General features: G+C 38.9%; 2 protein-coding genes and 1 long non-coding RNA gene across 3 annotated transcripts; all 3 read right to left on the reverse strand.

Annotated features, from left to right (window-relative positions):
* Positions 1-392: 392 nt before the first annotated feature.
* LOC122973703 lies at positions 393-7,511 on the reverse strand. The gene is made up of 7 exons (XM_044341413.1): positions 7,236-7,511; positions 5,615-5,763; positions 4,146-5,414; positions 3,641-3,877; positions 3,211-3,435; positions 2,745-2,781; positions 393-2,413 (listed from the first exon to the last, which is right to left on the reverse strand). Exons 1-7 carry the CDS (start codon positions 7,414-7,416, stop codon positions 1,356-1,358), a joined length of 3,156 nt encoding a protein of 1,051 aa, XP_044197348.1. The 5' UTR covers positions 7,417-7,511; the 3' UTR covers positions 393-1,355.
* A 2,875-nt stretch (positions 7,512-10,386) lies between these two features.
* LOC122973702 lies at positions 10,387-18,144 on the reverse strand. The gene is made up of 7 exons (XM_044341412.1): positions 17,842-18,144; positions 16,574-16,722; positions 15,141-16,334; positions 14,446-14,682; positions 14,035-14,259; positions 13,005-13,065; positions 10,387-12,421 (listed from the first exon to the last, which is right to left on the reverse strand). Exons 1-7 carry the CDS (start codon positions 18,014-18,016, stop codon positions 11,349-11,351), a joined length of 3,114 nt encoding a protein of 1,037 aa, XP_044197347.1. The 5' UTR covers positions 18,017-18,144; the 3' UTR covers positions 10,387-11,348.
* A 4,418-nt stretch (positions 18,145-22,562) lies between these two features.
* On the reverse strand, positions 22,563-23,991 carry LOC122973957. The gene is made up of 3 exons (XR_006400180.1): positions 23,459-23,991; positions 23,220-23,353; positions 22,563-22,981 (listed from the first exon to the last, which is right to left on the reverse strand). It is a non-coding gene; the product is annotated as an uncharacterized LOC122973957 (long non-coding RNA).
* Between the last annotated feature and the right edge of the window lie 833 nt (positions 23,992-24,824).

Below are 24,824 nucleotides of genomic sequence, written 5' to 3' on the forward strand. Positions count from 1 at the left end.
TAAAAAGAAAACCACGAACCTTGTGTTGCGTGATGGGGCTTAATGGAGCATCTTGTCTTGTGTGTGGTTCAGTGTCAATTGACATCACCTCTTTGCTCAGAGTAAATGTGTTAAAGGGGCACTCTGCCAATTTTACACATCAGTTCACTAGTTATTGTTTGTCCTACCCAGCCCACAAAAAATGTATTAAATACCCTCTTTGGCTCTGAAGGGATCTTTCAAAGTCTAGTAATGTAATCAAGGTTATCTTGAATTAGGCCAAAGGCTTCAAATCTTCATTTTTATTCAAAGCATTCTGTTGACCTGAGCTTGCAGATCCAGTGTGAGAATAAAAACAATCCTATAAATGCAATCAAGATATATAATATGACAAAATGGACAAATGAAAAGACTTGAGAGCAATTAATCCTTTTATTGTTGAAAAACTGATTTGTAATAAATATACAAGAAAGAGATAATTGGAAAAAAGTAAACTTGTCATCTTTCAACACCCTGTAATCATGGAGAATACACATTAAAATTACCACTTTCAAATATATAGTGACAATCACCTGAATCTTCCAGGCATACTGAGGTTATCACATCACAACCTAAAAGATATCTATATAAGTAATGATTGTGCCCATCCACCACTGATGGACAGTGATTACTCTGATACTTGGCGCTTAGCATTTGCAGCTTAAAGTGACACAGTTTGTCTTAAAGTACCACACATTTATTGTTTTTATACATTATATTTTATACATATTATATATTACATAATTTACAAGTGATATACAAGTAATAAAAGAGATCAGATTCTTGAGAATCAACATTTCCTTCTATCATTTTTAGAGCCAATTTTTTCTTGTTTAGATTCTGCTGTGGTTTTCTGCCCAAAAACATTCTACCTATAAGTTAAAGATGCACTAATCAAAATTTTTGTCTTAATAATTGTTAAAATGACTGAGAATCATCAACCAACTGTGCATTTCCCCTCAGCTCTACAGAGTTTCTTTAACCTTTGTTTGGTTTTATGGCAAAACTCTCTTCAACCTTTTATCCAACCTCAGCTGGAAGCAACAAAAAGCTCTGATGAAAACACTGTACAACTACCTGACGAGCACCAAACTATAGACAGACAGAGTTAGGGACTAGTTGGTGAACATATAGATGTTGGTGGAGACCTAATAGACATAAAGGAGAGTTAATGCTGGATAAACATTTGTCAGGTGGACAGAAAACAACAATCACAACCAAATGAATGTTGCTCAGTGTATGCTGTAAATATGTAAATAGGTAGTGCTGACTTTAAGTAGTGATTATATGTGAATCCAGTTTTCGGTTTGTTCAGATTCCCCCATCAGCTAAATCAGCTACTTCAACGTTAAAGTAGATTTTCCTTTGTCCATAACAGCCTTAGCTGCCCTCTCTGCTGCCTCCCTTGCTGTTTCTGCTCCCTCAGCTGCTTCACATCCAATAATACCACCCATTACTCCTCCTGTTGTAGCCAAGGCTGCTGTAGAAACACCTACCACAGCTGCAGTAGCTACTCTTGTTACTTGTCCTCCCACTGGAACTTTTTTCAGAACATTCATGAAAGCTGACTGCTGTACAGCTGTGATAACTAATCCGACCATTGCTGCCACACCAAAAAAAGCTCCTAGTAAAGCTCCCGTTGCAGTACCTGCCAGTTTGACCAAAAACCTATTACACACTCTGGTTTTAGCCTGCTTTCTGATCTCTTCCACTGACATGTTTCCTGATGACTGTGTAATGTGCACTACTTCTTTCCGTATTTCTTTCTCTACTGCTTGAAACATCTCATTGGTGTAGTAGCCTCCATTGTTTTCCATCACCATCTTGTCTACTGTGTTGAGTAGCTTCTCCACATGGAGCTGATTGCTCCTGTAGTTATTTTGCTGTTCGTTGTTCCAGTATTTATTATCAAAGACGTGGCACCGACCACCACACTGATTCACCAGATGACTCAGATCCCTATTCTGACTGACAAACTCCTCGATTGTCATCCCTTTAGGGAGCTGTTCACCGTGAGTGAAGACAATTACAGCATATTTTAGAGCATCTTCAGTAAAACAGTCACGTATTTTCTTGATGACATCTTTCTCCTGCTCTGTGAATTTATCCACTTTGAGCAAAATAAGAAAAGCATGAGGCCCGGGAGCACACTCAGTGATACACCTCATTATCTCAGGCTTTACCTCATCCTCCTTCCTTACTACATCAAAGAACCCGGGAGTGTCAATCAAAGTGATGCTTCTCCCGTTGACAGATTTTGTTTCTGCTTCACATTTTTGTGTTCCAGAGTTGGGAGAGTCGTTTGTTTCAAACAATTGCTCTCCAAGTATGGTGTTACCTAGGTGGCTTTTCCCTGATCCAGTTTTTCCCAGCAGGACGATCCTCTTAGTTGACACTAGAAGAAAATATGACTCTGGTAACTGCATTTGTCTATAATATGGTGAATTAGTCAGTACAGCAGTCATACATTTATTAACACTGACAGAAAAATTGTTCCACTACAACAATCTTCTTTTATTAACACAAACAACAAATGCTTTTTTGATTACTCTTCACTGTTATCAAACCAAATGCAAAATTTGCAGGAATTAGTGGAAATAAGTAACAAATTAACTTAAAACACTTGTCCACCTCTCTCTTGCTTAATTATCAGAAGTAGGACATGAAAAATGGATGTCATAGGACTGACTTCCAATTCTTTGCTGTCATATTATATCTATACCTACCCTGGAGTTTCAAAGTTTCCTGGATGCACTTGAAGGCCTGCAGACACAAACAAAGTACAGGCTTCAATACCAAATTCCAGTGTATGGTAATAATACTAGAAATTGATTAATAATGTGAACAACAATATTTCTTTCAGGCCAGCAAACATTTTGTGTGAATAAATGTGGCAACTGTAAAGTACTCTTATTTTGGAGTACTGGCATCCTTAGACACTAAATGAACAGCAAAGACATTTGGACCTCTGAATGGTCAGTATGAATAACAGTAATGATTACAAAAAGAAAAACATGTCAGTGTTCATTTGGGCACCTGACTATTGTTTGAGGACAGACTTGAAATATTTTGAATCTTATCATTTAAGCTTGAGCGATTCAAACCTACTTTACATACCTACTGCACTTTGTCTTTGAGTTCAATAATATCATTTGGAATAGTCAGTATCTCTGATACAGTGATTTGCATTACCATGCTAGACTCTTGGTCATCGGGGTGGATGACAACACGGACCAGGAACGGTGTTTTGCTGGCTCTGGTCTGTTTAAATGTATCAACTTCCTCCTGTAGAACCCGGGCAACCACACTCTCAGGAAAACGCAGGGCAATCCCAGATCCAAGTACAGGGAAAGCAACAGAATCAAATCTTCTGTTTTCACAGGAAGTCAGGGTTTCTTGGATAGCCATTCTCAGAACCTGGAAAATGTCAGAAATAGAAAACTTTAGGCTCTAGAAAACCTATAGCCCCCTTAGTTTACAAGGGGGAAGGGAGTATGATTTACAATTGACTAATTTGATGTAGATATGACAGTAGTCTAAGACACAAAACACACAGTAAAGACACACCTGAATGCACACACACTCCCATACATTTATGTATCTATTTAACAAACTATTTCACCTCGACTGCTGTCCCATCTGGGTCGTCACCCCAAGGAACCAGGTTGAGGAAGATCACTGCTTGAGATGGAAGTTTAGGCAAACCCTCCACCATGACTGTGTCACCAGGCATCGTTTCTTCTCCGGCTTCCTCTGTAAACCTTGCAGCCAGCTGACCTCCAACCAATGAATATAAAGTGTTTCCAACACGGGTAGAGAGAGGATTATGGCCGGCCATAGGAGATACCAGGGCATCCACCTAGGAAGAGAGCAGGAGATTGGTAGACCATTGATATTGACAGAGATTGGTAGAGATTGATATTGGTAGACCAAAACCAGAATGCAAAACCATTTATCATGCCATTCCTGTCATATAGAAAAAAACATGTGCAAGTATTCCAAACTTTACTAATTCTAAAATGTTGAGAACTGTTCGTAAACCCTAACATAATCATGGTCACAATATGAGAATCTCTGGTCCCAATTGTTTTGACCAATTTTCTTAACATCTCAGCTGAGTTTCTCACCTGCTGGGTCTCAATGGTTCCCTGAACAATCTCTACATGGACAGTCTCTCCAGCACCTCCAGCAGTGGCTCCACTTCCTGTGGCTTTGGCAGCAGTATCCATCTCGAACTCGCAATCTCTTGGTGTATTGTTTCCTGTATGTCTTGCTTGGAGAAGCCTGTCACATGCGTCTTGCATGGCTCTCACCACCTCTTCCCTGTTATCTATCAGGATGATTCTGCTCAGACTTCGCCCTCCCTGACTACCAAACTCTTTAACAGCTGTTATAATAGCCTCTGAGCACACCTTCACAGGAACACTGAATATCCCTGAGCTGATACAGGGCATGGCTATAGACTTAAAATCCATATTTTCTGCTAAATTCAGTGCAGATTGGACAGTTTTTTCCAATAAGACCCTTTCTTTGCCACCTGATTTTCCACCAACAGGCCCAACAGCATGCAGCAGTTTCTTGCAGTTTAGGTTCCCCCCTGTGGTCACTACCACATCACCTGTAGGGATTTTTCCAGTCTGCTTTACTATGGCACTGCTCTCCTTCTGCACCTCAGGGCCACCTGCTTTACTCAGTGCAGCAGCAACACCTCGACAGTGGTCCAGATCCTCATTGGCAGCGTTCACCAGGGCATCAGCATCCTGTTTGGTAATATCACCCTGACACACCAGCACCTGGAGCCCATCACGAAGGCAGTAGCTGGCAACTACTGTACCTCCTTCACTCAAACTCAAAGATGCCAAATTCTGTGCAGCTCTGCAATAAAAGTCCCCAAGCTCAGAATAACCAAGAAATTCTTTCCCTGTGGGACTTTCCCTCTCACTTACACATGACCTGTCCTCTATATCACTCAACCTGGCATCCACCTGAGATTGTTCCCCAACCACAATAGCCATCCCAGCCTCGCTGTACACCTTCACCGCATCTGTGGTCTGATAAGAGCTGCAGGACCGAAGCAAAGCTTTCACTTTGCGAGGGTCTAACTCAAAATGGCAGGTGTAGCGTTCTTGTAAACCTTTAAAGAGTTTGTCCACCTCACCTTCCCACTTTTTGACTCCATCTCTATCAACAGCACCAGGCTGAGCTAAATTCCTGACTAAAACCCTCTCTTCTTCTGGGTAAAGCTGAGCAGAGCAGGCCACAGAGGCGAGTTCTTCCTCTAGTTCTTTCCCAGCCTTGGGACTTTCATTTAAGTAACGGAGGAGATAACCATCAAAACGTAGTTCATATTCTTCGCCACTCGATGGAAGAGTTGAGGCAAGGATGGGCTGATGGCTCTGTGTTTCAGAAAGATTTCCACATAATCATGAGAACAGTTTACTCTCATTTGCCTGGATTCCAAATCTGATCATAAATTCTCACATAAAGGATTTATGATGCTGTATACAGCCTGATTGGTGCAATATAATAATATGAAATGAGGAAGTGTAAATGTATTTTTTTAACCTTTATTGAATGACGGAAATGTTGTGCTAACCTGTGCTAGAACTGTGAAGGTCTGGCTCGGAGTCGAGGTGGAACTGGGAGAGGAGGAGAGAGATTCCAGGCTGCCTTGGACAGTGAACACCAGTGGACCGTCTCCAAGGTCCACCAAATGCTGATACTTCTGCAGAACTGCCTGCTGATCTGAGACAGAAAAAGCAGATGAGAATATTAATAAGATTCTTTTTAATTTTTCTTATATTTGTCATATCCACTGTCTTTCCTTATTCTCTCACTTCTCTCCTCATTTGCCTCCTTCTATTTTTGCCAGAGAACCAAAATGAATATATCAAACACCCTTTCTCTCACAGTGTGCACCATTGTATTTCAGCATGAATCATAATTACCCTGCTTTGTTGTGTCTCACGTAGAGCGTACAGCTGAATTTGCATCTTTATGTGACATCAGTAGATTCAAATCAAGTGTTGCAGGAAATGAAAACAGCCCTAACCCTTGTCTTCTGCGGTGGATAGTTATGCTTTATTGATATCTATAGAGTAAACTTATACTTTAAAAGGACGGGTTAAAAGGACAGGTTTGTCTTAAAACAATAGTATTTTGCTCGCTGTAATCATTCCTCCTGTTCACGCCCTCCTACAGTGCTTAAAATGTAAGTGATGCGGGACAAAATCCACAAACCTCATTTTGAGCAAAAGTGTATTGAAAAGTTCATCCAAGGATAATATGAGGCTTCAGCAGCCTGAATTAGTCTGACTTACTGGTAAAAAAAAAAGCATTCTTTGTGTCAACTACAATGGGAGGATTGTAACAAAAAGAGGGAATTTGGCACTAAAAAGACTATGTTAACTTGAAAGATATTTACTTGATTGGATTAATTTGGACGGCTGAAGCCTCATATTAGCTTTAAATAAACTTTTAAAACACATTTTTGTATGAAAGGAGGACTGTGGACTTTGTCCCCTTTCACTTACATTGAAAGTGCATTATGAAGGGATCTTCTAATGGTCAGTATGAACAAGAAGAATGATTACAACAAGAAAAACGTGTCGATGTTCATTTGGGCTCTTGACTGTTGTTTTAGGACAGCCTTGAAACAATGTGAATCTATCCTTTAAGTAAACTGGAAAATTGTGGCAGCGCTGTTTGGATCGAGGTAACTTTCACTTTCTCGGGAACTGACACTTAAGGGTGTCTCCCAAAAAAATACTGCTGAATGCGTGTGATCGTGGACGTTAACGGTTTTAATAGAAAATACACTTTGACAGTCAAAACCTTTTTGTTATTTAGGCCGTTAATTGCTATCACTTGGAACAAAATTACAATAAGTGTAGGCTTGTTATTTAGTCGAGTCTGTTACTTTTTGTTATATTATATTTAATGGGACCATGTACAGTATGAAACATAAATGTTTATATTTGATGTAATGCACCAGATTTAGCTTCAAGCTCATTATCATCTGCAGTCCCTTACAATCAAAACAAATAAACAGCACAATAACAAACAGTACAAAGCAAAAAAACACACAGAACACATCATACAAAATACAAAGCTACACACAATAGCACATTACCTACACAAACGTTACACGAGAGACCGCAAAATAAAATAATGTAAGACATGAATTGACTATTTTGCTTCATGTGTCATAACGTTACCCTTCTGATATTTGAAAGCTATGCTGTAGACTTTATCGTTCACTCTTCTCAGTGGTCCGCAGTCGCCTCCGCCTGATAGGCAGTGAATACGAAAATACTTCTCTATCTTCTTCGTCTGCCCTGCAGATAAAGAAGATAACAGGCACTCGAAGAAAACGGGATATTGGTTCAAATCATCCATAATCCTCTTGTGAATAGATGAATAAAGCTAAACATCCACTTCGGGAAGCGCAGTAGGCCTGCAGTCCTCTGCAGGAACAGCTGCGTGCTGAGTGACGACAGAGTAGGAAAGTCCAAACAAATATTAACATGGGGGGAGTTTATACATCCGGGTGGTGCCACCCCGTCTCCAAACAATTATGTATTTGATTACTGATAACAGTATTTGATTACTGATAACAGTCGTGGAGAAAAGGATTTACATGTCCAGCAAGGTGGAAAAATGTGGCAGTTAATCATACACACACACACACACACATTGACATCGACGACGTTGACAGTATGAATAGCTACAAGTAATAAAAAACAACACAGAATTTAAGACAAATAATAATAATAATAATAATAATAATAATAATAATAATAATAATAATAATAGGCTACATTAAAAGCAAGGGGAGTGGTAACTGTTCCCTTTGCCAAAAGCTTGGCTTCCACATCTAGTGAAGGTGACAACATAAAGAAATGACCATAACAGACAGCCAGCCTTATCAAGACAGCTGCATATCACAAATATTTCCCCCACAGTGTTGCCTTAATACATAAGTCTATTTTCAGTTTAACTTCCAAACTCATTTGAGGCCCTTAAATCCATGTCCATCAGTGATTACTTTTCCCAAGGTAACAAACACTGTTCATTCCACATTGCTATCAACCACCTGGATCTTATTCACAATTTTTAGAAGTAATTTGGAGAATTTATCTCATATTTGTCACTTTTCCTGATGATATTCTAATTCTCGGTGACTCTGAATAAGCCTTATGTCTAGGTAAAACCTTTCTGGAACTTCTTGATATTATCCTACTTAGTGACATTACTTATGTTTGACCCAGAAGTCTAATTCTTATGAACAAACACCTATAACACCTAAGGCGGTCTGGGGTCTCCACAACCCCAAACTGGACAGTTGTACGAGCAGGACAACATAATCAACATGAACAAAGAAAAGCTTCCAAGTGCTGGGAGTGGTGATACTGTCTTATAAAATAAAATAAAAATACAAATAAAAATAAAAAAGCAAAATAATAAAATAAAAATACCCCAGTAAAAACTCCTTTTAACAGGGTGGAGCAGTACTGGAAACTTACTGCTTGTAGTATCACATTCAGTGCTATGATCTGTTATGCTAAACTTGCTATAAAAACACTGAGCTCATTGAGAACAAATGAGTTATTAATAGCATAACATTCGTCCTTCATACATGTGTCACATTGCCAGTGTGATATTCCTCTAGCTATTGGAGATTGTATCTAATAAACTGGTCAGTACCTCCGTCTATCTCAGCAGGGAGGGTGAGTAACCTGATACAGGAAGAGCAAAGTTCACTCTCTTGTGTTGGCAAGCATCCATCCTGCCAAGGTTTCAGACATTGTTCAATGTTTTCACCATGCAGCCTCGGTGCAACAGGTGCAGGCATGCTGGGCCGTAGTTGACAGTCATCATTGACCTTTTTATGAGGGCAAAGACAGTAAACAGTGTGCGACAGGAAAAACATCCAAACATTTAAAAAAACATGTCATTCTGCCCTTTTACTGTTAATTGTTTTCAAAGTGGTAACTCAAAGTGCTAGTTTAAAGCTGCAGAAATGCATTTTCTTCTAGTTATATATATATATATTTTTTAATAATTTCTCATCAAAATAGTTGCCAGTATTTATTGACTGTGTTTCTTGGTAGAGTTGAAAAGCTACGACACAGATAATATGAAAAAATGACAAAAACAACTCAAATAAAACCACAAACCTTGATCATATGTACACATGTGTGTTGTGTTAGTGATCTGTGATAAAAGGCAACGCTGTCTTGAGGTTGTAATTTAGCTGGAAGCAGCTTGTTTTTTCATTGAGAAAAATCTGCTACACCAAACTCAGTGTTAATTTTAATACATCAATGATAAACATTCAATACTCGTCTGATATGACTTAAAACATCCATTTAGTTTGGTCATTAGACAAATGCCAGTAGAGAGCCTGAGGTCCAAGATGAAGCTGCGGTTTCCTGCATCTGGCTGACACTCCTATACCTTAACCTCAAACGTAAAGAAGTAGAAGTATCTCAACTGCCAATGTTCCACAGATGGTGTTGTAAGTGATAAAGAAAGAAATGTCATTTTTTTGTGCAACGCCAGCAAACATCAGCAAGTATATGCTGATATACCACGTATATGGGTGTAGGAATGTAAGAAGCAAGAGATGTATTGATATAAAAAGAAAAGCCAAAGGCGGCCTCAGGGGGGTTTTTTGGTCATCACCGGAGGTTCTTTTGCCAGCTTGCATTTTTTATAACTTTTATAACTTCTTAAAGTCCTAGAGAGGGTTTTTTCTCATTCTTAACTTTTATACTCAAGTTTTTGTATTTTACTTTTTATATTTGTTATTACTCATTTTTGTAAAAATCAAATAAAACTGGTTTGTAGTTTTATATGCTCCAACCAAAGTTCCTGACTTGTTCTTATCTCTGAGGTCTTCTAATAGCTCCTTCCAGGTAAGCTAAGACGCCCCTCTGGGATATGGCTGACATGAGATTTAAATTTATTTGTTGAAAATTTATAATGAACTTTGCATGTTTATGCAGTGTTTATTAATTAACACTATCAGTTGACATCACTTCTTTTCTCAGAGTAAATGTGTTAAAGGGGCACTCTGCCAACTTTACACATCAGTTCACTAGTCATTATTTGTCCTACCTGTCCCACAAAAAATGTATTAAATAGCCTCTTTGGCTCTGAAGGAATCTTTTAAATTCTAGTAATGTAATCAATGTTTGCATTAGACCAGAGGCCTCAAATCTTCATTTCTATTCAAATCATTATTGCTTTAGGGAGCCCCCTGTTGCCCAAAGCATGCAGATCCAGCATGAGAATAAATAAATCCCATAAAAGCAGTAAAGATATAATATGACAAAATGGACAAATGAAAAGACTTCTGAGCAATTAATCTTAATTAATTTTTATTAATTAATTTTATTGATGAAAAAATTATTTGTAACAAATATATGAGATCATTGGCAAAAAGTAAACTTGTCATCTTTCAACACCCTGTAATCATGGAGAATACACATTCTGATGATCACTTTCAGATATATAGTGACAATCACCTGAATCTTCCAGGCATACTGAGGTTATCACATCACAACCTAAAAGATGTCTATATAAGTAATGATTGTGCCCATCCTCCACTGATGGACAGTGATTACTCTGATACTTGGTGCTTAGCATTTGCAGCTTAAAGTGACACAGTTTGTCTTAAAGTACCACACATTTATTGTTTTTATACATTATATTTTATACATATTATGTATAACATAATTTACAAGTGATATACAAGTAAGTAATAAAAGAGATTCTTGAGAATAAACATTTCCTTCTACCATTTTTAGAGTCACTGCATTTCTTGTTTAGATTCTACTGTGGTTTTCTGCCCAAAAACATTCTTCCCATATGTTAAAGCTGCACTAGTCAACATTTTTGTTTTAATAATTGTTAAAATGACTGGGAATCATCAACCAACTGTGCATTTCCCCTCAGCTCTACAGAGTTTTGGTTTTATGGCAAAACTCTCTTCAACCTTTTATCTAGTCTCAGCTTGCAGCAACAAAAAGCTCTGATGAAAACACTGTACAGCTACCTGACAAACACCAAACTATAGACAGACAAAGTTAGGGACTAGCTGGTGAACATAAAGATGTTGGTGGAGACCTCATAGACATAAAAGGAGAGTTAATGCTGGATAAGCATTTGTCAGGTGGACAGAAAACAACAGAAACACAACTAAATGAATGTTGCTCAGTGTATGCTGTAAATGTGTAAATAGGTAGTGCTGACTTTTAGTAGTGATTGTATGTGAATCCAGTTTTCAGTTTGTTCAGCTTCCCCCATGTAAAAATAACATAAAATCAGCTAATAGAGTTTAAGATAGAATTTCCTCTGTCTATGACAGCCTTAGCCGCCCTCTCTGCTGCCTCCATGACAGTTTCTGCTCCCTCAGCTGCTTCACTTCCTGTAACACCACCTATTATTCCTCCTGCTGCTGCAGACACACCTACCACAGCTGCAGCAGCTACTCCTGCTACTTCTCCTCCTATAACTGCTGCTCCTCCTAATGCTGGAATTTGTTTCACAGCATTTATGATTACTGTAGGCTTCTGTATGGCTTTGATAACTAATTTGACCATTGCTGCCACACCAAAAACAGCTCCTAGCAAAGTTCCTGTTGCAGTACCTGTCAGTTGGACCAAAAATCTATTACACACTCTGGTTTTAGCCTGCTTTCTGATCTCTTCCACTGACATGTTTCCTGATGACTGTGCAATATGCACTACCTCTTTCCGTATTTCTTCCTCTACTGCTTGAAACACCTCATTGGTGTAGTAGCCTCCATTGTTTTCCATCACCATCTTGTCCACTGTGTTGAGTAGCTTCTCCACATGGAACTGATTGCTCCTGTAGTTATTTGGTTGTTTATTGTTCCAGTATTTATTATCAAAGACGTGGCACCGACCACCACACTGATTCACCAGATGACTCAGATCCTTATTCTGACTGACAAACTCCTCGATTGTCATCCCTTTAGGGAGCTGTTCACCGTGAGTGAAGACAATTACAGCATATTTTAGAGCATCTTCAGTGAAAAACTCACGTATTTTCTTGATGACATCTTTCTCCTGCTCTGTGAATTTATCCACTTTGAGCAAAATAAGAAAAGCATGAGGCCCAGGAGCACACTCAGTGATACACCTCATTATCTCAGGCTTTACCTCATCCTCCTTCCTTACTACATCAAAGAACCCGGGAGTGTCAATCAAAGTGATGCTTCTTCCGTTGACAGATTTTGTTTCTGCTTCACATTTTTGTGTTCCAGAGTTGGGAGAGTCGTTTGTTTCAAACAATTGCTCTCCAAATATGGTGTTGGCTAGGTTGCTTTTCCCTGATCCAGTTTTTCCCAGCAGGACGATCCTCTTAGTTGACACTAGAAGAAAATATGACTCTGTTAAGTGCATTTTTATCTTGCTTCTTTTCTCTCTTTAGCTGTTAGCTTTCAGATATGAATTTCTTTTGCTTTTTTGACTAACAGTAGACAGTACAGTTGGGTAGAATTTGGCTCAGATAAAGAAGAACTCCTAAACCATAACATGAACATGCTCATATCAGGAAAATAAATATAATAATGGGGAAATGCCAGTGGCTAAATTGGTTGGAAAACAGACTCAAATATTTTTAAAAAGTTGTATAACATATATTATATATAATATGGTGAATTAGTCGGTGCAGCAGTTTCTACATTTTCTAACACTGACAGAAGAAATCAGCTAAATTGTTCCACTACAACAATCTTCTTTTATTAACACAAACAACAAATACTTTTTTGATTACTCTTCACTGTGTTATCAAACCAAATGCAAAATTTGCAGGAATTAGTGAAAATATGCGACAAATTAACTTAAAACACTTGTCCACTTTTCTCTTGCTCAATTATCAGAAGTAAGATGTGAAAAATGGACGCCATAGGACTGAATTCCAATTCTTTGCTGTCATATGATATCTATACCCACCTTGGTCTGGTTGGTGGAAATCTTTTGAGAGTGTCAAAGTTTCCTCGATGCACTGGAAGGCCTGCAGACACAAAGGAAGTACAGGCTTCAATACCAAATTCCAGTGTATGTTAATAATACTTGGTTACTACTGGTTAATAATATGATCAACATTTTTTTCAGGCTAGCAATAATTTTGTGTGAATAAATGTGGCATTTGTAAAATAAGATCATACACACTAAATGAATAGCACCAGTTATCATTAGTGACATTTGGATCTCTGAAAATTTTACTCGGAAAAGTCAGCTGACTGAAGCCTTTGCTGCATTGGTGTTGCACTAAATTTGGAAAAAAACAGATCATCTACTACTTACATAAAGGATTTTAAGTCTCACTTAAAACAATAGTCGGGCACCTAAATGATCAATGACATGTTTTTCTTAATCATTCCTCGTGGTCATACAGGACATTAAGCGATCCCTTAATAATGCACTTAAAATATACAGTACCAGTCAAATGTTTGGGCACACCATCCTATTCACTTGAATGAGAAAGTGTGTCCTAACTTTTAACTGGTACTATAAGTGATGAGGGACAAAAGCCACAATTCTATTTTTGAGCAGAATTGGATTTAAAAGTTGATCTGAAGATAATATGAGTCATAAGACTTTTTAATAAAAATGTCCTCTTTGTGTCTTGACACACTGTTTTCCTGTTCACTTGCAGTGGAAGGATCGTAACAGAAAGAGACTTTGAGAAACTTTGAAAGATGTTGACTTGATTTGACTAATTTGGATTTCATATTTGCTTCAAATCAACTTTTAAATACATTTTTGGAGGGTAGGAGGACTGCGGGTTTGGTCCTCCATCCCTTACATTGAAAGTGTACTATGAAGGGATATCTTAATGGTCAATATGAACAGGAGAAATGATTACAGCAAGAAAAACCTGTCAATGTTCATTTGGGCACCTGACTACTGCACTTTGACTTTGAGTTCAATAATATCATTTGGAATAGTCAGTGTTTCTGATATAGTGCATTTGCATTACCATGCTAGACTCTTGGTCATCAGGGTGGATGACAATGCGGACCAGGAACGGTGTTTTGCTGGCTCTGGTCTGTTTAAATGTATCAACTTCCTCCTGTAGAACCCGGGCAACCACGCTCTCAGGAAAACGCAGGGCAATCCCAGCTCCAAGTACAGGGAAAGCAACAGAATCAAATCTTCTGTTTTCACAAGAAGTCAGGGTTTCTTTGATGGCCATTCTCATAACCTGGAAAATGTCAGAAATAGGAAACTTTAGGCTCTAGAAAACCTATAGCCCCCTTAGTTTACAAGGGAGAAGATTGCCTAATTTGATGTATATATGACAGTATTTTAAGACACAAAACACACAGAAAAGACCTCAATGCACACACACTCCCATACACGTACGTATCTATTTAACACACTATTTCACCTCGACTGCTGTCCCATCTGGGTCATCACCCCAAGTAACCAGGTTGAGGAAGATCACTGCTTTAGATGGAAGTGCAGGCAAACCCTCAACCATGACTGTGTCACCAGGCATCGTTTCTTCTCCAGCTTCCTCTGTAAACCTTGCAGCCAGCTGACCTCCAACCATCGCAGACAAAGTGTTTCCAACTTGGGTAGAGAGAGGATCGTGGCCGTACATAGGAGATACCAGGGCATCCACCTAGGAAGAGAGCAGAAGATGTGGTGGGGTTTGAACACTCCACAGTTTGTTTGCTTTTGATTTATGTAAATTGTCTACGTTTCCCCACTCTCACATTATTCCTGATGGTGTCTGCTTACTGTTAATCAATTGACAGCCACAGGAAGAAATACAGGTTTCCCCCTTTAAAAACATGTAGACTTAATCTTCACATCCTTTTCTTTCATTTTTAAAAGGCATGCAATGTTCAGCTTTTAGTATTTTTGTGTAATATTGGAGGACCAAATCCAGGATGCAAAACCATTTATCATGCAATTCCTATCATATGGAAAAACACATGTACAAGTATTGCAAACTTCAGTAATTCTACAGTGTTGAGAACTGTTCTTAGACTCTAACAAAATCATGGTCACAATATGAGAATCTCTAGTCTTAACAGGTTTGACCAATTTTCTTATCATCTCAGCTGAGTTTCTCACCTGCTGGGTCTCGATGGTTCCCTGAACGATCTCTACATGGACAGTCTCTCCAGAACCTCCACCAGTGGCTCCACTTCCTGTGTTCTGGGCAGCAGCATCCGTCCAGAACCCGAAATCTCTTGGTGTATTGTTTCCTGTATTTATCACTTGGAGAAGCCTGTCACATGCTTCTCTCAGCTCTTCAACCTCTTTGGTGTGGCCCAGTAAGCACACTGTGCTGCCTGAACCAAATATGGCCCGAACCCTACATTGTCCTTGGTTCATCTCATTTTCCTTGGATTTAAGGTCTAACTGAAGCTCATATTGCACTGCAGAGCAGTTAGGAACATCAATATTTACTTCCTTGAACTCGTCTTGCAGTGCCTTTTCTGTGTCATCCAGATTATCAGTGAAGAGAGAGAAGAGTCGTATCTCTGTGTCTCGTAACTCTATTTCTAGGTTGTCACCAACCCCTAGAAAATCGCCTAGAGCCCCTGGACCTCTATATGCCTTTCTCAGGAAGGTTAAAAGATGTGGGCTCATGTCAGAAACAGATCTCTCTAACACCAAATTCTCCTTATCAGAGATCCAATGTCTAGCCGTAAGAATCCCCTCCACAGAACCTTCCAGGACTAACTGTCCTGCATCTCCCTGTGTCACCTTGACCCCTGGAAGATCTTGTCGCAAAAAGTGCTCAATGTCTTTCCAGAGGAGGCGAAGCTTGGCCTCACCCAGTCGACAAATATGGGTTTTCTTCTCTCTTACACATGACCTGTCCTCTATATCTCTCAACCTGGCATCCACCTGAGATTGTTCCCCAACCACAATAGCCATCCCACCCTCACTGTACACCTTCACCTCATCTGTGGTCTGATGAGAGCTGCGGGACTGAAGCAAAGCTTTCACTTTGCGAGGGTTTATCTCACAATGGCAGTGGTAGCGTTCCTGTAAACCTTTAAAGAGTTTGTCCACCTCACCTTCCCACTTTTTGACTCCATCTCTATCAACAGCACCAGGCTGAGCTAAATTCCTGACTAAAACCCTCTCTTCTTCTGGGTAAAGCCGAGCAGAGCAGGCCACAGAGGCAAGTTCTTCCTCTAGTTCTTTCCCAGCCTTGGGACTTTCCTTTAAGTAATGAAGGAGATAACCATCAAAACGTAGTTCATATTCTTCACCACTTGATGGAGGAGTTGAAGCAAGAATGGGCTGCTGGCTCTGTGTTTCAGAAAGATGTTCACATAATAATGAGAAAAGTTTGCTCTCTTTCACCTCCAAAATGCATAAAAAGTGTTGAATTTTAAATGAAAAGCCCGTATTCCAAATCTGATCATAAATTCTCACATACAGGATTTATGATGCTCTGTACAGCCTAATTGGTGCAATATAATAACATGAAATGAGGAAATATAAATGTTTTATAACCTTTAATTGAATGACAGAAATGTTGTGCTAACCTGCGCTGGAGCTGTGAAGTTCTGGCTTGGAGTCGAGGTAGAACTGGGAGAGGAGGAGAGAGGTTCCAGACTGCCTCGGACAGTGAACACCAGTGGACCGTCTCTAAGGTCCACCGAATGCTGATACTTCTGCAGAACTGCCTGCTGATCTGAGACAGAAAAAAGCAGATGAGATTATTAATAAGATTCTTTGTCTGTCTTTTTTTCTTAAGCTTGTTGTTCCCACTGTTGTCATGTATTGGGTTATATAGGTAACATGTCTAGTAAATGGGAAGTGTTGGGAAATGACCAAAGGAGAAAGCCAAGAGGCATGAAGTTGCACAACCCGCTTGGACAATAAAAGCAAGTAAAAGCAGAAGTTCCATATCATGATTCAGTTCAGGAGGTGCTATCAAATTAAGTATTAAGATAGGCACACAACAACTGTCTTTCCTCACTTCTCTCCTAATTCGCCTCCTTCTATTTTTTGCCAGGGCATCAAAATGAATATATCAAACACCCTTTCTCTCAAAGAGTGCACCATAATACAGAACTTCAGCATGAGTCATAATTACCCTGCTTTGTTGTGTCTCATATAGTCACATGTAAACAGGTTTTTAGCCACTAGTTGATTTTACGTCTTCAAGTGACATCAGTAGATTCTAACCCTTATCTGATATCTGTAGTGTACGCTTAAACTTTAAAGGACAGGTTCACAATTTTTCAAGTCTGTCTAACTACAATAGTGTTTTGCTCGCTGTAATCATTCCTCCTGTTAAATGTAAGAGATGGGGGGGGGGGGGGGGGGGGGATCCACAGGCCTCGTTTTGAGCAAAAATGTATTTAAAAATTTATCTAAGGATAATATGAGGCTTCAACAGTCTGAGTTAGTCTGACTTATTAGTAAAGGAGTCCCTTTTCACTTACATTGAAAATGCGTTATGAAGGGATTGTGGTCAGTATGAACAGGAGGAATGATTACAGCAAGAAAAACAATCAATCAATGTTGATTTGGGAACCTCACTATTGTTTTTGGACAGAAGTGAAAAACTGTGAACCTATCCTTTAAGTAAACCGGAAAAATCTGGCAGCACTGGAGCAAAGTAAGTTTCACTTTCTCGGAAACTGAGACTTGAGACTGAAACTTGAAAAAATACTGTTGCGTGTCATAAGTGATGAATAGGCCTGTTATTTAGTCAAGTCAGCAACTTTTTCAAACATTACGCAAGAGACAAAGAAATAAAATAAAGTAAAAATATGAATTGACAATTGTGCGTCATGTGTCCTACCTTTCTGATATTTGAAAGCTATGCTGTAAACTTTATCATTCACTCTTATCAGTGGTCCGCAGTCGCCCCCGCGAGATTTGCGGTGAATACGGAAATACTTCTCTATCTTCTTTTGCTGCTCTTTCAGCAGGCTGTGGCACTCGAAGAAAACGGGATATTCGTTCAAATCATCCATCGTCCTCTTGTGAAAAGGTGAATAAGGCAAAAAAATCTGCGGTATCCAGTCTGAGGAGCGCAGCAACCCTGCCGTCCTCTGCAGGAACAGCTGCGCACCGAGTGACGACACAGCAGGAAGTCCAAACAAATAACATGGGGGAGTTTCTATATCTGGGAGGCGCCTACCACGTCTCCAAACCATACAGTATATGCTCCAAACAATAATGTGTTTCATGGGGGAAAACAGGATTTTCTTGTTCAACAAAGTAGAAAAACGTGGCAGTTCATCACACACACCACACGATAACACTGAGAGTATGAATATACCCTGCAAGTAATAAAAAACAACACAGAATTTAAGACAAATCACCGTGACCCTTGTGTTTTACTACTACTACTACTACGAATAGTAATAATAATGATAATAATAATAATAATAGGCTACATTAAAAGGAAGGGCAGTGGTGACCTTTCCCAGTAACTGTGCTTCCACATCTGATGAAGCTGACAAAATACAGAAATGACAATAAAGCATTGTTATTACATCAATTAAAAAAATATTTAATGAGCTCTATGTTATATGCACTCATTCACAGACAAAGGAATGGGAGGTAGCATTATACAATCCAAAACTGTCGATAATACATGATGTCTCATTCCAATTAATATTTATCTGATGTTAGCTCTACAGACCTTCCTGTTATAATCCTGAATGCTGCAACAAGTTCCAGATTCGGTTTTACAAATATAAGCCTTAAATATAAGCCTTACTGATGAATGATCTTATTCTTGAGCATAAAGCTCCACCTGACTCATGATTTTCGGGCTAATAAACAAGATGGAGGTGTCGCCTTAATAGGTATGTAAGTCTATTTTCAATTCAATTTGAGGCCCTTATTCTAAGTCTCCATCAGGGATTACTTACTTTTCCCAAGGTAACAAATGCCATTCATTCCACAAAGTTACACTCTTTCAACCACCTGGATCTTATTCACAATTTTTATTAGAATTTGGAGAAAACTCATGTTTGTTACTTGTCATTTATTCTTATGATATTCTAATTCTCGGTGAGCCTGAAAACACCTTGTGTCTAGGTAAAGCCTTTCTGGAACTTCTTGATATTATCCTACATTGTGACATTACTTACATTTGACTCAGAGGTCTAATTCTTATGAATAAACATCTATACACACCTAAGAAGGTCTGGGGTCTCCAGTTGTTCTTGCAGGTAGATACAGGTGGTAGCATACATTTCTTGACAACATAATCAACATTAACAAAGAAATAAAGCTTCCAAGTGCTGGGTGCAGTGATACCATCTTATAAAATAAAAATACCCCAGTAAAATCTCCTTTTAACAGAGAGCAGTAGTTCTTTAACACTGTTCCTGTCAAACCATCAGGCCTTGATGCCTTATTTGCTTCAGCCGTCCTAAAGCAAATGGGACAAACTGGAAACTTGCTGCTTGTATTATGACATTCAGAGCTATGATATGTTATGCTAAACTTGCTATAAAAACACTGAGCTCATTGACAAAAAATGGGTTATTCACAGCATCATAGTCCTCCTTCATATCTGTGTCACATTGTCTGGCAACTGGCAACTATCGTGGTCTATCTCAGCAGGGAGGGTGAGTTATCTGATTCAGCAAGAGCAAAGTTCACTCTCCTGTGTTGGCAAGCATCCAACCTGCCGAGGTTTCAGACAGTGTTCAGTGTCTTCATCATGCAGCCTCAGTGCAACAGGATAAATTTCTATCAGCTGCAGACGTGCTGGGCTGTAGTTGACTGTGACGCTTGACCTCTGTATGGAAAGGGCGAAGACAATGGATGTGTCCGAAACCACTTAACAATGTGTTTCTACCAAGAGCTTCCTTTATTGCCATCTGAGAGACTTTGTTGTCCTCTAGATAAAATTCCCTACAATGTGAGTAGTGAATTATTGAACAATTTTGGATAGAGACGCCCAGATTAGCATCACCTTAAGATATATTGTACATGTAATTACTTTGCTTTCCCTAGAACCTGATAAAAAAAAAATCCAAGATCCAAGATATCTTAATTTCTCATAAAACAGTTGTAGTTTGAAAAAAAGTAACATAGTGGACCCTAAATACACCAAAACAAACGTAACTGTGGCATGGCTTTCCATTTCTCAGCAGCCATTTTATGCAAATAAGTATTTCAAAATGTTGTCAATCCAAATGGAACGAGTGAAAGCAAACAATTCAACAAACATGTCACATTAAGTGGGATAAATCTGCCATAATATAATCGTATCAGGCCATAACACAAAGCGGTAAATGTATTTTAAAGATTTTCAAAAGTCGAACCTTCAACATAGACCGATGTGGTGTCTAATAAAAAATATCTAAGCTTGGAAAGCTCAAGCGATAAACATCCCAACAATTGAACAAAGCATGTCATTCTGCCCTTTTACTGTTAACTGTTTTGCAATTAGGAAACTGGTTTGAAAGTGATCACTCAAAGTGCTAGTTTAAAGCTGCAGAAATGCATTTTCTTCTAGTTATATTAATTTTTAAATAGTTGCCAGTATTTCTTAATTTTGTTTCTTTGTTAGAGTTGAAAAGCTACAGAACAAAAATTCTATTAGTGGGCACGGAAGGCCTTACAGTTGTGATGAGGCAGGCTTCACCATTCATTAATTTCACAATATTTAATTCTTGTAAAATCAATATTTAATTCTTGTAAAATCATATCCTCTCAGTTTTTTTGTTTTGTTTTGTTTTTAGTGCATTGTGTAAAGCACTGTGAATTGCTTTTGTGTATGAAATGTGCTATACAGTACAAACAAACTTGTCTTACTTATCATATGACATCATTTATATTTGAGGTCCAATTGCAGCATGATCATTAATGGCACACAGAGAAAAACACCTCAATATAATGTTATCACCATAATTTTATCAGTTCCGCATAACATGCACTGCTTGAATAAGATCCACCGCCCTTTAGCCCGACGCCAGGATAGAGAGGCTGAGTGAACGTGGTGTGGACTTTGTGCAGCAGAGTCATGGTGTCGGAGATGCTATAAAAAGACAGAGTACCTGCGTTATAATCCAGGTATACTCCGATCCTTGAGGACTGGGGTCCTGACACTGTCATGCTTCTTGTGCTGTGCTGGAAGGAGTAGCCATGTGGGGAGCACTCTAAACTCCAGGACTTGTCATTCTTCCCAGAGACAGCACAGCGTGTAACATGTAGGGAAGAACTTCAAAAGCAATTCTTGCTTTGCATTTTTCATTTATTGCCTATTTTTTACAACCTAACTTTGTGGAAAGGAGAAAGGGAACAACAGGTTATGGAGAGTCCCTTGAGAGCACTTTGCTTGTGTCAGTAGCTCAGCTTTATCTCTGGGGAACATCCCCAACTCCGGGAGTGATGTGGCTGTTACTCCCCTCACTGAGACCTGTTGATAGACGTAACAGCGGAGCAGAGGAGAGAGGCTGAGATACAGATGTAACTGACCAGCGCGCTGGTATTTATGTTTTTTTATTTTTTCTTCCCGAAAACAAATAAATTTTAAAATATTTGTACAATATATATATATTTGTAAAATAAATGTTTGTAAAAAACTCACTATTTGTGCTTTGCTGAATAACAGATTTGTATTTAGGCACACCACTAATAGATACAAAATGGATACCCATTAATCTAGACGAAAGTTATTATGGATCTAATAGTATTTATGTAAATTTGTGACAGAAAGTGGTTTAATGGAAAACTGTGGAAAAAGGCCTCTGAAATGGGTCAGTGAAAATAGTCAAGGAAGGAAGGAAACGCATTTCAAGCTTGGTCCTCTCCCTCAGTAATGCTGCCCAAGGTAGAGAGCCAAGTTTGAAATGTGCCCAAGAGTTTATCAAAATTGTCAGTCATATCAGGGTTTGGTAAGTTCAGAACCTCTTGTGTCCTGACTTGGTTCATCTGGTAGTCTTGTAGAACCTCTTTCAGCTTGTTCACATTTTCATTGTAGCCTACCAGTTGTACTCTGGTCATCATAGCTCCACTGGGACCTGGGATTAAGCTGACATCCACTCTTAGCTCTCGAAGGTTTGCCTGGTTTTTGGCTTTGATCAGGATTTCCTTCACTTTGTCTAGATCTGGAGGTAGAGCTGCGGTACCCTGCAGCTGCACAGTGACATCACTCAGGTCTCTCAGCACTGCTGCCTCAGCCTCATGCAGGGCATCAGAGGACAAACTCGACAGTACCAGGTCTGACCTAACCTCTAAGGCAACAGGACTTCTGAGGCTGTGCTGGAAACAAGTCTGGTACTTGGAGATGACACCGCTGGATGTCATGAAGGTCATTAAAGCTGTAGACAGCTTAACTCTCTTTTCTTTTATCTCTTTGATCATATCTTCAAGTTTTGTCACTCCTAACTGCACCTCCTTGTCAGGGCCCTCCAAGATGATCAAATTCACATTACCTTGGAGGATTTTAACTTCTGGGCAATGTGCACACATTTCTCGACTAAACTCCTTTCCTACCAGTCTGAACTGCTCCTCCACAACTGGGAGTTCCTTACGGGTCGGCAGTCTCTTCTCCAGTTTTGCTATTCTCTCCTTCACAGCCTGATCCTCTCCCACAACCACAGCATATCCATCCTCTGTGTACACTTTGATATCATCAGTCACAAAGTTGAGGTCCTGCAGTAGGATTTTCACTTGTTTTGGCTCAACCACATGATAGCATAGGTAGCTCTCAGTAAGACAGATGAAGACCTTATCCACCTGTAGTTCCCATCTCTCTGCAGCACTGCCAAAAGCTCCTCCAGGCCCCTTCTCAATACCCCCCTAACCACTGCCTCCTCTTCATCAAAGTTTACCTCCACCTTGCAGCCAATAGCAGAGAGCTGCTTCTCTAAGAGTTTGAATGCTTTAGGGTTGTCTCTCAGGTAATACAGGAGGAAAACATCTGTCTTGAAAATCTTCTCAAGGCCTTTTGTGTTCTCTTTTTTGAACATCTAAAGGAGAAAAACAACAATAAACAAATTATTTTATAGTAATGTAAGTCTAATCAGATTACTGCATTTTATTTTCTATAAATCATAAAAAAGATGTCATAAAAACTTTGAAAAAGACTCCTGGGAAATCCCTCCACACTGGTTTGACTAGATCATTTTGTTATGATGTTCGTTTTTACCATAATTATGCAAGCGTTGGCCTAGGTTACTTAAGGTCAATAGTACCCTGTTAGCTCACCTGTGAGGGACTGGTAGATGGCTGATCAGTGGGTTTAGGGGTCTGAGGCAAATTGGTTTAGCTCACAGTCAGTTGTAGCTCCCCAGAAGGAAGGGAGATAGTGTGAAACTTCCTCTGCAAAACCCTTTCCTGGTCTGTAAAACACAACTAAGTCCAGTCCCAACAAAAGCCTACATTTAAGCTCCAACTACAAAGTAAATTCTACATATAACTCAGTCTAACCCGCTGTCATAACTTACTTTCTTTTTCCTTAAAGCACATTTTATAAGTGTTGTCTCCAGCCTTGTCAGTCATTCCACAATCACCGCCCCCAGAATCTCGTCTTTTCTGAAAGTGTCTCCTGGTCTTCTGCTTCTCTCTGTCTGTCAGCTCTTGAGCTTCAAAGAATAATGAATGTTGGTATTCATCCATTTTACCTGAACTTATGGAAAAAAGCTTTTAATAAGTATGACACTTCTCTGTATGCCACCCTGCCTCCTGAGTGAACAGTGTGCTCTTAGGGGCTTTATTTTCTTTCACTTTCCCTTGTAAATGATACCGGATCAGCTCCACATGACTACTTGCAAATGGACACATCCAAAAAACAAAAATAGATCATGTGTTATTAAGATGCAATGATGATGATAACATTGATGATGATTATATGATGCTGACTGTAGGATAATCATCCACCTATAATCATGATGACATCAATTAGGTTTTGGACATTTCTTCCATTCATGTGTTGTGATTTCCCACCATGGAAAAATAAAAAAAAACAAATCTAAACTGAGGAAATACTTTGACACAGTAAGTTGTTTAAAATTAACATCATGCAGCATTACCACTTTGAACCACTAGATGTCCTACTCAGACTAAAAACTGTACTGATGCAATGTCAAAAATAAAGCAGCTGCTGTCAGCTTGAACACAGTGCTTTATAAAGACTGAGAATTACAATCACAGAAAAACATAGACATAATTAGCTCAGCATGAATTGTGAACAATCTGCATTTAGTTGCAAGGTTATTTCACCACTGGAGGTGATTTTACTGTACTCAAGCATTAAAAAACAGGTTGCAATCTTTGGAAACCTTAGAAATTGTGATTGTAACTCAGTCTGGTGGTTTGAATCTTAAAAATATGAGAAACTATTTTGAGGTGTCGTCTGTGTATTTATTGTACAAAAACAGAGACTGGAAGACACTTATAAGCACACAGCTGTTTAATGGTTAAATAACTCAACACAAGCCATAACTTTAGTAAAAAACAAATAAACATAAATGGAGGAAACAGAAAAGCATATTCTAGCATCTCAAAGTTATGGAAAGTTTAAATGAAGAGTTATACAAACAAATCGTAACATTTTTTGATCTTTCAAAAGTACTGAAGTCATCACAATATCACAATAAATGTCTATTATCTTTTAATTAACCTATGGAGTTATAAAAAAGCTATATAAAGTCCTATCATTAATGATCTGTGTCATTTGGTGCAACAAAAAAGAAACTGAAAAAGACTTACCAACACAACACACAGCTGTTAACTTGTTGAATCATCCATAACAAAATGCAAAAACCCTTCAATAAAGAGTAAACTAATAACAAAAAAACAACATTATTCAGC

This window comes from Thunnus albacares, chromosome 22, assembly GCF_914725855.1.
Source record: "Thunnus albacares chromosome 22, fThuAlb1.1, whole genome shotgun sequence".
Taxonomy (NCBI): domain Eukaryota; kingdom Metazoa; phylum Chordata; class Actinopteri; order Scombriformes; family Scombridae; genus Thunnus; species Thunnus albacares.

Coding starts and splice junctions, on each gene's coding strand:
- LOC122973703 (XM_044341413.1), bottom strand. CDS start 7,416: ATGGATGATTTGAACCAATATCCCGTTTTCTTCGAGTGCCTGTTATCT. Junction 5,415..5,614: donor CCTTCACAGTTCTAGCACAG/GTTAGCACAACA, acceptor TCTGAAACACAG/AGCCATCAGCCCATCCTTGC. Junction 2,782..3,210: donor ATGACCAAGAGTCTAGCATG/GTAATGCAAATC, acceptor TTGTGTCTGCAG/GCCTTCAAGTGCATCCAGGA.
- LOC122973702 (XM_044341412.1), bottom strand. CDS start 18,016: ATGGATGATTTGAACGAATATCCCGTTTTCTTCGAGTGCCACAGCCTG. Junction 16,335..16,573: donor ACTTCACAGCTCCAGCGCAG/GTTAGCACAACA, acceptor TCTGAAACACAG/AGCCAGCAGCCCATTCTTGC. Junction 14,260..14,445: donor CAGATGGGACAGCAGTCGAG/GTGAAATAGTGT, acceptor GACATTTTCCAG/GTTATGAGAATGGCCATCAA.